Source organism: Lutjanus erythropterus, chromosome 5 (genome assembly GCF_056507025.1).
Source record: "Lutjanus erythropterus isolate fLutEry1 chromosome 5, fLutEry1.hap2, whole genome shotgun sequence".
NCBI lineage: Eukaryota > Metazoa > Chordata > Actinopteri > Lutjaniformes > Lutjanidae > Lutjanus > Lutjanus erythropterus.
The window spans coordinates 30,947,103-30,960,518 of NC_139321.1; the positions used below are offsets into that span (position 1 = coordinate 30,947,103).

A 13,416-nucleotide genomic window follows, 5' to 3' on the forward strand; every position below is an offset into this window, starting at 1 on the left:
AAAGAAAACCCAGTTTCAGAGATGGTTAACACTCTGCTGGGATACCTGTAAAGGCGACATATATTCATATCATAAGTTAGCTAATGTTAAATCTAACTAACTAACTAACCAACTAATCATGTATAATGTGTTAAGAAACAAATCTCTATAATGTTTTTTGGCATGTTGTCTGGTTGGTTTGGAGAGGGTGATGTTTGGCTTATATAACAGTGATTTCCAATCAGTAAAGGCTCCTTATAAGCAAGGTAAAGCAATGAAAATATTTTAAATTTAGAGTACACTTAAACAGATGATTATTTAGGTGGCTAAAACACATTTGCTGCTGACTCTGTCCACATCAGTAACACTGCTACACTGAAACTGATGACGTGTCGACCGCCATCTACTTCAGGTAATACACTGTCTATGGATAAGAGCCTCATCCAACCTCACTTCAAAGAATCCAAACAAGCCATTTAATACTCATTGTGAATTACTGAACTACACTTCAGTTAGCATTGACATGTTGTGGAAAGTTAACAAAACTATAATTCCAAGATGCTTTTCAACTTTACATCTTGGAATGTGACTGCATGCAAACTGTCACATCAAATTAAACTGTTGCATTCAGGGCGCTATACAAGCCATGCAAGGGCACAAATATGGATAATATATTCACACCCCAAAATAAATAAATAAATAAATAAAAATCTCAAAGAAGGAGTGTTTGCTCCTGTACTGTAATACTGAGCAGTGTTAGAAGTTTCAGCCACACACTGAAAAGGGTCGACTATACACGTTACATGGTAAAACACAATACAGCATAATAAAATGACTGTATAAACGGCCAGTATTATGACTGCCAAACCACAATGTAGAGGAAAAGTAGAAAAAAGGAAAGGAACATGAAGTTCATTGACTGTGGCGCTCCAAATATCTGGTTGTTGCCAGAATAATCACAAGCCCCTTCCTTCCTCCAGTGTGGAAAATAAAATATCTCTAACTCATGTCAGAACACACAGCCCCTATCTCTCCCACCGCTGTTTTGTTGGTAATGTCGTTGGTTTCCTGACCTGGACGACAGAATGACGAGGTCAGCCGGGAGGTGATCCCCATTTGCAGCTCTGACTACTTCCCCAACAGCCACCTGATATTACCAACCACACACCAGCAGGGGGCGAGAGAGAGAGAGTGTGGCAGTTGTTTGCACGAGGGGGGCAGGAGAGGAGAGGTATGAGAAAAAAAGGAGGGATGGAGAGGATAAAAAAAGAAAACACAGACAGACAGACAAACAGCAAACACGTAAGGGGAGAGAGACAACTGTTTCAGTTTCAGGGAAATGAGAAGAGCACAATGATCAGTCCTGTATGATCAGAGGGTTGTATGGTTGGTCATCTGTTCTCCTTTTCACAAAACCATTCAGATAAACATGATGAAAATTGATGATAAAATCACTCAGAGGTATTGAGTTTTAAATTAATTAATTATTAGTTGTGATCAAAATCATTCTAGTGGAAGAGATTTTTGAAAAAACACTGCTGTGATATATTCTAACTTAAAAAATCTTTAAAAAAGGGATAGAATAAACCCCATCCAGAGCAGGTCCAACTGGTTTTTTGAAAAGGTGAAGGAGGTAGGTAGGTTTATGTTGACATGACTGATCAATTCTAATCCAAAATCACATTACCACTGTCCCACCTAAAGAGATGATGGTTGTCACAACAAGACACATAGCATCAGATTCCTTTAAAATTATGTATTACTCAACAAAATTTAAAATTCAGATTTTAAGCCACTTTGACAATATTGGCTCAATGTATTATCAAACCATCACTTCTTTAGAGAGGTTGAGAGCAAAAAAAAGAAAAGAAGAATAAAGGGAGAAGTTTCCACACAGCCTGGCAGCAGGTTGGTCTCCTATACCTGGATGATAAAATGACAGCATCCGCAGGAACGAAATCACTGCCATTTATTCTAAAAATATCGCCCACTTCAACCTGTGGAAATAAAGTGGTTACTGCTATGCACGGCCTAAAAAACAGCATAAATAGAAACATGAGTTTTACATCAGGAGCAAAAATGCACAGCTGGTGAGAAAAAGAGGCAAGTACATTAAAGCAGTAAGCACACTGTGGTACAATACTGATGAGAAGACACACTGAAGAAACAGCTGGAGTTTTCTTTCCATTACTGCTGAGCGTTGCATAACAGGTGCAACCACTCAGCATATTCCATCATTCAACAACTTCAGAAGACAAAAAATGTATTTATCAACATTTTCAATTGCAAAAACAGGTTAAAAATGGCATATGTATTATTTTATGTCTAATTATTTAAAAAAAAATCTACTCAATGACCACAGCACAAAAATAGAAATCAAAATGATGATTAATTACATAATTAAACATTAAAGAGGTCATTCACCATATTCACACAGTGGCCATTTTCCTCTGACATCATAAAGGTTCCTAGTACAAACAGTTGCTCCAAGTCACGGAATTCTAAGATAATTATTTCCTCTTACAGCAAAGATTAGATCCTAGTAAAAATAAAAGTTATTCATAAAACATCTTAGCTCTTAAAAGACCTCCTAAGGCAAAAAAAACTGTTAGGAGTACAGAGGAGAACTTTTATGAGGCTTTAGAGTTTCTTAAACAGAGGAGAAAAGAGCAAAGAGACAAGAGGTGGGACAAATATCCCAGACAGGTTAATGAAATGCTATAGATAAGATCATATAGGGATAATGTTTGTGGTTGAACTCATCAGAGATGTGTTCACATGATAATAATGAACTTTATTTATATATCACTTTTACGGTAGATGCAACCTCTTTTAAAGTGCAGAGGTAATCCTGGAGCTGACTTTACTGAATAATTGAATGTTTCCACTGCATTATTTGCGCTTTCTCTGGCTAACCCTACCTCTAACAGACAAGGCAGATAAATTTCCCATCTAACACAGTAACAGACAAAATGAGCGGTATCACAACTTAAAGATAACTGGCAACTGGAAAAATACAACGGTGCCAAAGTGATGACCATTGTCTGTGACAACCTTCATCAGCAGACTGACAAACAAACAGCCCTTTCATAGTCGTTTCACTATTATCAGTTACTTCACCACCTCCTGACTGACCAGCAACTGCCAAGACAAAGACTAGTGAAAATCTAGAAGGCAGTTGCATCATATTTCAAGCTAAAATAACATATTTGATAAAGTATGAGCTAGAATAAGACAAGAGCTAATGTTAGCTTTAATCATTTCCTTGTTAACATTAGTGTTTGATAGTGTTACATGATATGATAGGAAAGGCATGAATGAATTCTGCCATTGATATTTCAGAATTAATTTACGCCTTTCCTGTATAGTGTAACACTATCTAGCAATACTGTTGGCTAGGAGGTCATTAATGCTAACGTTAGCTTTTATCTAACATTGATGGGTTATAAAAATATGTTGTTTTAGCTTGAAATATGGTCCAGTGTCCCTCCAAATTTTCAATTTAGTCTTTGTCTTGGCAGTTGCTGATCAATTAGGAAACAGTGCAATGATAAGGATTTGTCAGATTATGTACATTTGTACAACTTGCAACCTGAAACACAGAAGTACAACATTATCTGCTTTATAACAGCATTTCACCTTCCCACCCCCACGGTGAAAACAGTGGGAATATCATGGTGAAAGAGGAAAGATACACTTAAGTCAGTTTTTAGTAGGTAGGTCCTTTCTTAGTTTATCATTTTACTCACATTAAAATTACCATGTGAGTACATGAGGACAAGGAAACGCGTCTAATTATGAGAAAACAAGGGTAAATTAGCAAGATTACATAAGATTACATAAAACGAAGAAACAAACAATGGACATTGGCATCATTATTAATAACAGTCTAGATATTTGACAAACAAAAAAAACACTTAATCATTTTGGCCTCATCAAAGCTGCCCTGAAAGAGTTGATAGTTAAAGGAACTTGGAGACCAAACAGAAATTTTGAAGAGAAGCCACTTTTACAATATGCATGATGAAGATGTGAAAAGCATCAATTATTTAAAGCTAGCCTTTTTAGAGAGGATCTCTGTGTATGAAAGGGAGGACATTCACATACTGTACCAGTGAAGAACAGTGATTTTAACCCAGCAGGAAAGAAATCAATGCATGAATCGCATATTTCGTTAATGAGTATCTTGGTCACAGAAACCCTGTGCTATAACATCAATTTGATGTAGAGACTAAACTAAACTCCCCCTTTCTGCATCTATACTGCACTACCAGAAACATTTTCTATTATTTTACAATGTTCTTATGGCATGTGTCTTTAATTTGTGATGTGAGTTTTTTTTCTGCTATAACTGATATACACAACCAATTATCGATTGGTCTCTATGTCTATTTTGTATTTGTTACAGCTGACACAAATAATTGATTAATCAATTAGTTTTAAATCACCAACTACTTTGATAATCAAGCAGCCAGTTTTAGTAATTTTTCAAGAAAAAAAAAAATTCTGATTCCAGCTTCATAAACAGGGTTCAGTGTTCATGAATGGTCAGAAATGTACTTTCTCAAAGTCAATTTTTTCTTGCCCCTTTACCAACTGTTTTATTTGTAATTACTATCAAATAACAACAAAGACTGAAGATAATTGTCAAGTGCAATCTAGGCCTGTAACGTCTATAAAATGACAGATAATAGTGAAAAATGACCATCCATCAACCCAAAGATATTTAGTTTAACATGATAATAAACTGAGAAAAGAGGGCAATCTACATATTTGAAAGGCTGACATTAACCATTAATTGATAATCAAAATAATTTGATTCACATTTTATAGTACAAATAACTAATTGATTAATAGAAAAAATATAACAACAGATTAATCAACAATAGAAATAATCATTAGTTGCAGCCCTCCAAATTGTATTCATCCAAATACATTACTACTGATAACAAATAATCAGCCTAGCAGTTGAGATGGGAAGGTGTTTACACAGACACTACGTCTCCTGCTGTTAATGTAGTTCTCAAGAACAAATCAACAAATACCTCATGTGATAAATCAATTCTTTTATATTGCACTGGTACATGCTGAATGTACCTTTTAATGGATGAAGGAGTATGACCGATTATCAAACAGGCTGAATCTATGTCATTTCTGCTCTGCCTGGTGTGTTTTTTTCTCCACACCCTCTGCTTTTAGGCAAATTGTTCCAGCCACAGTAATAAAATTGTTTCATTATGCGGGAAGAGAGGAAGCTTCTCTTTGTCCTCCAGCATTGCCTCCTAATGACCGTCCACACGGAAATGTTGGATTAATTAGTGGCTGGATACGAGCAGGGTCAGAGTGTGTGTGTGTGGGCGCGCACAGAATGTGTGAGATTTTTCCAACTGACACCAGCACAATAGATAGTGAAGCTGTTACACTGAGTGATCTGCTTTCAGTTCAAGAGCAAAAAAAGTGGTGAAAATGACCATTAGTGGCGCATTGTGGGTACATACCTTCTCCCAGTGCACAATCTCCCAGGCACCATTCCTCAGTACTGTGGTGAGAGATGAGGATGTTACAGTAAGAGAGGAAGAGGAAGTAAGCAAGACAAGGAAAAGAAAAATAAGAAACACAGAGAGAAAACACATGACAAACCTCCACTATTGTTTCATTAAGTCATGTTACAATGCAATTAGATTTTTATCAAGGCAAATTTAATTGTAGGTAATGTAAATTCTTCTTCATTAAATACAGTAGCATATTCTGGTAGCATATTATATATTCTATATAAGTAAAACCAACAACACATTGGCTGACCTATTCAAAAACCTGATGAAGAAGTGTTTTTTCATACCTTGACATTCCTTTTTGTTAACAACACTGTCAGCATTGTGACGTTTCTGTAAGAAAAAAGTGAAGAAAAGATTATTCAGTGTAGCATTATATGTATTATACTGTAAGACTGGGTTGCACCAACAAAGACTAATGTCATCTAAGAATCTAAAATCAGTGTGAATCAGAGAGCAAAACTAGTTTTAAAATGAGTAAGTCCAGATTTAAAAGTTCTGTTACACAATTAAAACCTAATCTTAGTTTAGTAAATTCAATTTTAGTGATGTTAACTGGAAATAAATACTTTTATCAATATGGGGGTGCTGGCTTACCCAAATGAATATGAATATAAATAAATAAATACAGAAATAAATTAATTCCAGTGCTCTTGGGACCTAGTAAGTACAGACGACTGTTAACCATTAACTGCTGCTCTGTACCATGATTTAATTAGGTTTTAAAATTAATCCTTGTTGGTGCAACCCAGCCTAACATACATTAATTAAAAAGTAACATCTAAGCAACATCCAAACCAAATAAGAGAGATCAATGTGATGTCATATAACCAGGCAAGGATGAAAAGAAGCTAAAGATACAAAGACAAACTGTCAACTTCTCATATTGTATAGGAGGAAATGGACACTGTATTGTAACACTCGCAGTCTGCAGTTACAAGTGATAAAAAGACTACACCTTTGCACCGATTGCAGTACAGCGTGTATGTGAATATTCTCAGTAGGACTGTGCAGCCTTTACAAAACAGACTCATATTATGTAGTGTGGTATTTGAGTATTGTCCAGTGGTACCTACAATACCATGACAGCGTCGAGTTATTGCACAGCTCCAGTAACAAATTGCAATGCCCATTTTTAACCAAAAAATACTGTATGCATCATTCATCCCAGCGTTGAATACCAGCACTGCTTTGCCACACTCTTTGGCGTCTCATACTGATTTGCAAGGTACCCTTTTGTGACTCTATGAGATGCTGCCAGAAAGCATATTTAACATGTGGTTAATACTGTGGAACATTGCAGTTTAGGCAGAAAAACAACTTGGTTAGGTTTAGGAAAAGATTGAGTTTTTTGTTAAATTAAGTATGTTATGTGATGTGAGTGAATGTTATAAACGCCATTTGCTAATGAGGATCATGTGATAAGATCAAAAGCCTCAGAAATGTTCTCAGTTAGCTTTACAGGAGTAGCTGACAAGGGGATAAATCAAGCAATATTAAACTAGTATTAATTTCATAGAAAATAATGTTACAAAATATGAAACAAATGCAAAAATTGAATAGCGAAACTTTTACATCTGCAGGAATGTTCGACTACATGTATCCTTTTGCAGCATCTACCTTCCATATACATCACAGAAAACTGTGACCCTTATTCATCAATCAAGAAGTCCATACTGCAAAGATTAATATTTAAAGTATATTATATTTTAAGTAGTCTACAAAAACACTACTCTGTTGGTTTCAAGAAAAATGTATCAACTCTTACTTTGTTGGACCTCTGGGAATAAAATGGACTATCTTATGTGCAAACAGGTGAATTCAGTACTCAAGGAATTTAATATTAAACAAGACCAATCCAAAACAAGCAGCAATCACAAATCTTATGACAAGTTCATGGGTTTTCCTGTGTGGCCTTCAGGCACATGCTGGTTTGAGAACGCCTGTTCCAAACAAAAAACAGACTGGAGCACACTGATGGATTAACAGCCTTTAATTGTGCAATCAGATAATTATTTCATAACGACTAGGTCTTCATCAGAGCCAAAATAGACAAAATGTTTGTCTGTGTGCAAAATCAACAGCTGCAAATCTATCCGTGTGCTCCACTCTGTTTCTCCTTTGGAAGTCTGCTGTACTTAACTTATTGACTGGAGATGCGGCATACCCCATTTCAACAATCCCATATATCCTGCATGTGTCCACATCAAAATACTAATCAGCAGTATTACTTCCTCCCATGTCCCTCTTGTCTGCTGAACAGTCACGCAATCAACTGTGACTTAAACAGCTGATTCCAAGGGACAGCTTGTCAAGTAGCATCACGCTGAGTAATAATGTGTTGCTGAGTCTGTCTCATATAAATAATCACTGTGTTTTAAGATGTAGCTGCTAAAAGCAACGTGCACTGTACTTGATTAGTGAAGAGAGGATGTATCCACTCACATCCCTGCTAATAATCTGTTTACTCTGAAGATCCATTCTAATGCAGTCTAATTCTGATTCGATTTAAAGCTAATTGGGGTAATTTGGCACACTGTATTGTGCATTTCTGGCTGCTCACTGAGAAACCAGAGCAGCTGAAGGTGAACGGGGTTTGCATCACCACAAAGCTGCTAATGGAAAAGTTTTCTCTCTTGTTGGCAAGATTTCTCCACTGACCTGCAGACTCAAGCTAGCAACCTGATGCTACAGTTGCTATTACCTAGTCCTGTCAAGGTATGTATTATATAGTCCCTCTGAAACATTTTAAATCATTAAATAAACTGAATCTGCTCTAAAGGATCTGTTTTCTCTTGCACTTTTGTTCCATCCATTCTTTTCAGGCCATCTCTGATAGTATATTCTGGTGTGTCTGTGTCTCATACTTTTTCTCTCTCAACATCTTTTTCAGGCTACAGTTGAATCACATTTGTCTTAATATCCCTGCAACATGCTGTAGTATTTAATGAACAGCTCGTTCATTAAATACTACAGCTCTGTCTCATGGCTTCAGCCTTTTACCAGTTACACTATGACCAGGAAAAGTTTGCTAGCAGAGACCTTTACAGAGCTCTTTCATCATCCTCTGTACAAGAGCTGTCAGCTAATTTCATTCATCCACAGTATCTGTACTGGTTGTGCAAACGCTCCTCTATTAAAGGCACACTTCACCCCAAAACCAAAAATAGATGTTTTTCCTTCTACTTGTAGTACTATTCATCCATGCACCTGGATTGTTTTGGTTTGAGTTTCTGAGTTTTAGAGATATCAGTCATACAGATATCTGCCCTCTCTTCCCGGCCCTATAATAGAACTAGGGGGCATTTGTGTTTAAAGCAAAAGAAAACATTTGAAAAATTCAACAAATTTATTTCTACTGGACATAAAGTGGTTCCTACATGAAAGAACACACAACAAGGTTGGTAGATGAATACACACATTTTAAATTATGAATAAAAAGGTGTATAGAAGATATATCCCAAATAAAATCTCCTGTGGCTCAAGATCCAGTCCCTGGGAATGACTGATCTAGATGGATAAATAGAACAACAGGTAAGAGGAAAAATGTGCATGTTTGATTTTGGGATGAAATGTCCCTTTAATGAATGTGGAGTAGGAGTGAAACTTTATACCAGTTAGTCCACAACTTTCCCTGCCTTTCACTCCTCTCATATTATTTTTGTCTTGCTCTCCGACTACTTCTGTCCCAGTGGACATGGAGAAAAGGAGATGTACCGTATTTAGATGATGTGTGTAATCACAGTGCAGTGGAGGGCGAGTTGCATACAGAGGTTGTGCGTAAATACTGCAGTATCAGGCCTCTGTAGACTTCAGCCATAGAGGGAAAAAATGAAAGCAGTAGAAGATAAGAGGGTAGAGCATCTGCAATGTTACCTTGATTAACCTGCTAATATGGCTTCAACATAAATCTAATGAGACAGTGAGCAGCGGTGAAGGAGGTTTAACCACACAGGAATAATAAGAAACAGTGTCACTGTGTAAGAGTGCACCGCACACTATTGTGAAATACTCTGTAGCTTGTGATTCACAGTATTACATTTCAGTTTAAGCTGAGAGATAGTTCAGAACAAAGAGCCTGAGTGTGCTGCAGCAGAGACAGCTAGCAACAAGGTAAGAGCCGTGCTGTACAGTGTGTGTCCATAGTGCATGATTCATGAAGTTAGGGGTCGATGTTGCCCTGTCAGGTCAACTTGTGAGGGACAGCAGCATACAGGGAACAGACGTGTGTGCAGGTGACCTTCAGCAATAAAGACAGAGTCATCACCACTCCATTCCCATGTTTTTCACAACACGGCGAGAGAAAAAGTGCTGTGCTGGTCCCTTCAGCACGAGATAGAAGCTAATAGTATCTGTCCACGGGGACCTGCATAGAGGATCGCATTGCAGGGTCACTGCAATACAGTAGAATGCAACATTCCCTCACTTAGTTCAGACAGACTTGAGTAGATTACTTGTGAGTGTAAACATATTTTGAAGCCTTTCACTTCCCAGCAAACAAGAATTCATACAATAAAAAGACTGAACCAAAACAAAATCATACTAAAAACAACCTTTCATACTAAAATAAATTGCATAACCTTTTTTCAAGCATCTGTTCAAAAGATCAGACCTGCTTGAGGGAAGACAGTTGTTTTGTTTGGTTAGAACAAACTGCCTTTGTGCATGGGCATCCAGTATCTAGGTTAATTGACTGAATGAGTACTGTGGGTGCAGTAGGCACAGCTGTGACCTCGGAAATGAGTGTGTGTCTGTGTGTGTATGTTGTGCATATTTATGTCTGTCTCTGATGGTGCATCTATATGTTAGGGGGTATCCTGCTGTGGTCATATAACCATCAGTGTCTCTTCTGTGCTCCGCAGGTAACAGTTCAACACTCAGAGGACACAGTGTACAGTACAAACAGACCATATAAAAGCTCTTTATAGGGGGACAGTCTCTTCATGTGAGGGTGCATCAATTCAGTTATCAGCTATTGACCTACCTTACCAATAGCATAACATTTCCAGAGAATTTGATTTTATTCTATGTAATTTATGTACCCCATTATACTTTGATAGGTCTTGTTAACTGCATGTGGTTCATTTTGGTTCTAAGGGTATACATGGAGAAAAATTACTTATTTCGAACAGCCAAACTGAGCATAAAACCTCTGCAAACACTGAAGGCACGATGCTCAAATTGTGTACAACACACTTTTCACCACATTCTACTATACATGGCCAGTGTAGTCGTCCATACTTGGGCTGTGATGATAACAGAGCACAGAGTTGAGCTCATGACAGTCATCACCACAGACTTCATTTTGAAGTGTCAATCTCATGCTGAGATCAGCTCATGGATTTATTAATACATCTACAGATCAGCACTGTCACAAACAAGTCAGGAACACAGCCACTGATTGGTCAACAGATTCAACCCAAGGCATGCTGGACTTGCCAGTGGGCAGGTAACAACATGCAAATGTGCAGAAATACAAGGTTTAAAAAGCATTCAAATAAAGCATCACACTATTTAGTACAGACCTAGTAATAAAAGGTCTTAAAATACAACACATGTCAAACTGTCAGAGAAAGAGAGATCTTTTGACAGGGTAAAACAAACACCAAGACTAGTATGAAATACTATGTGGGTCTTATCTTACCAGATCCTCAATGATTTCCTTGACAGCAGCAACCACCAGGATAAAGAGCAGCGGCACCAGTGTGGTCCAGCGACCAGTGGGAGACACATCTGGGATTTGCTAAAAGAGACACAATAAAGGAGAATTAAGTCAAATCTTGACTATTTTTTTCAGAAAATAAGAATACTGCATCATGTTTCAAAAGAAGGAAAAAAAAACTGCACTTCAAAAAGCCTGTACCCCAAACTCATTCACTCTGCCAATACGTGTGTTAGTCCCATTTAAATCTTAGCCAACACTAAAAGTTTGCTCTTATTATAAACAAGAAGATAATTTCAAAGCAAATTTTACTGAATCCTAAGCTTTTATTGTTCTGACATATATCCAGAGAAGTATAATTTGAGTAAAAATGAACAAGCATTTATAGATCTCAGCCTGCTGTATGCCAAAAAATGTATTGCACAATTTTAGAAAAACATTCACAGACCAAGCACTGCTAAATGGATAAAACAGATTCTATTAAGCTTTCTATTAGAAAGGATAACATACACATTAAAGGAGTAACAGCACGTTTGAGAATATATGGATCTCCTATAAAATGTATTTTTCTTCTAATACCCGTTTTATTTTGTTTCTATTCCAATTAAAAAAATCTATTTTATATAGATTACCTTTTTTAAACAAAAAAAAAGTAGCTGTCTGGTTTAGAGTTAGCTGTTTTGATGATTGATTGACTGGTTTAAGTAATTCTTTTTTTTTTTATAAAGGTCAAAATCCTCTGATTCCAGTATCTTGAATGTGTGTGTTTACTGGTTTCTTTGGTCCTCTGTGACAGTGGACTGTCAGTTTGTCAAGGTTTTAGATTTAGAATCATCCATTTTTACACAAACTTATATGCACAGTTGCTGGTGTAATCAATAGTGTCAAAAGCCTATGCCTTACTTGCCTGGTTCCATCCTATGGGACTTAAATGAAGTACACCCAGCAATAACTATTATGATCCTAACCATGAATGTTTATTATTTGACTATTTTAAGTCCTAAATCAAATACCAGCATAATTAAAGCCAAGCAAAGGCCACAGTAGACCGTCACTGTTACTGCTCAAAGGAAACTTGAACGAAATAGATCCCTTGTCTCCCTCATCTGCATAGATGTTTTATTCAAGGTCGCAGCATTGACAGGGCAGGTAATGAAGATTCACACTGGCTGCTTTTCAAAGCATCTACTTCAAGGTCACTGGATAGAGCCCTTTCCCATCTTCAAAGCTCTCATTAACGAAGGCACATCTGCCTGCACGAATACAGGTAAAAGCAGAAACTAAGTTCCATGCAGCCTTCTTTCTCTCATTATTTAATCTTTTTCCGTGAAGCTTTGAATACCTGAGACATGGATCTGGGCTCCTTTGACTCATGTAGTAATGAGTGACGGTTGAGGCTTTAAATGTTTTTAAAAGGGATTACTTTTGAACTACAATATATGGGCAAACCGCAGCAAACTTCCTCAGGGCACTTAAGTCTTTGTTCTGCTCGCATTTACTCATCAAAACAATGACAATACTGCTAAGATCTGTGGCTGTTATTGACAAATTAAATGCTAAAGATTTTCACATCACCCCTGCTTTTCTAGTTTTGGCTCTGCATCAATTGGACTATTTAAAGGGAAAATTACTGCACTTTTTTACACTGTTTATGTCCAATCAGTGTTGACAGTAAATGTAGGCAACTGATCGAGAAATCTGAGTTCTCCTGCTGCAAAATCAGATGTTCTTCCTGCATTCAATGATGTCACAGTGACATAGTTGCTGTTAAGGGACAACTAGAGACTATTTCAGCTTGGATTTCTAGTCTCCGCCTCTGGGTTGCCAGGGGGTGTGCAAAATGACATGGGCGTCAGAAGCTTGTACACAATCAGAGTTGGTTAGTAACAGATTACATGTAATCGCTTCTATGTAATCCTATTATGAGAAATCATATTTCCAAAAATGGACAATTAGAATATTGTCTAATTGTTGAAAATTAGTTTATATACAAGTGCTCCACTTTTTAGCAGCCTGGCAGGCCAAAAAAGTACACCACTGCTTTTTATTTCTTATCATTTTATATAATTTATTTTTGTTTTAAACATGTTTAAAGAGAAATCAAACTTTTGTAGTCCATTTTTTAAGTGTAAAGGTGCTATATTTTCAATGTTTGATTTTGAAGTAATCCAAAAGTAGTCAGATTAGATTACTTTTATTTGTAATCCATTGGATTACTTTACG

The 13,416-nt window shown here is 36.9% G+C and overlaps 1 protein-coding gene across 6 annotated transcripts in view; it reads right to left on the reverse strand.

Moving 5' to 3' along the window:
- The window catches only part of atp8a1 (ATPase phospholipid transporting 8A1), a 159,001-nt gene that overhangs the window by 106,679 nt on the left and 38,906 nt on the right, over positions 1-13,416 (reverse strand). For 4 of the 6 annotated variants that reach the window (XR_014770626.1, XM_084719601.1, XM_084719596.1 and 1 more), the window contains exons 4-7: positions 11,176-11,274; positions 5,819-5,864; positions 5,478-5,518; positions 1,053-1,126 (exon numbers count right to left, since the gene is read on the reverse strand). Coding sequence is in view for 5 of the 6 variants with exons in the window: in XM_084719601.1 (XP_084575727.1) it covers positions 1,053-1,126; positions 5,478-5,518; positions 5,819-5,864; positions 11,176-11,274 (260 nt within the window). In the remaining variant the exon portion in view is untranslated. Of the gene's footprint in view, positions 1-1,052; positions 1,127-1,902; positions 1,977-5,477; positions 5,519-5,818; positions 5,865-11,175; positions 11,275-13,416 lie in introns of all 6 variants that reach the window. The other 2 variants (XM_084719597.1, XM_084719600.1) reach the window with 1 other exon arrangement.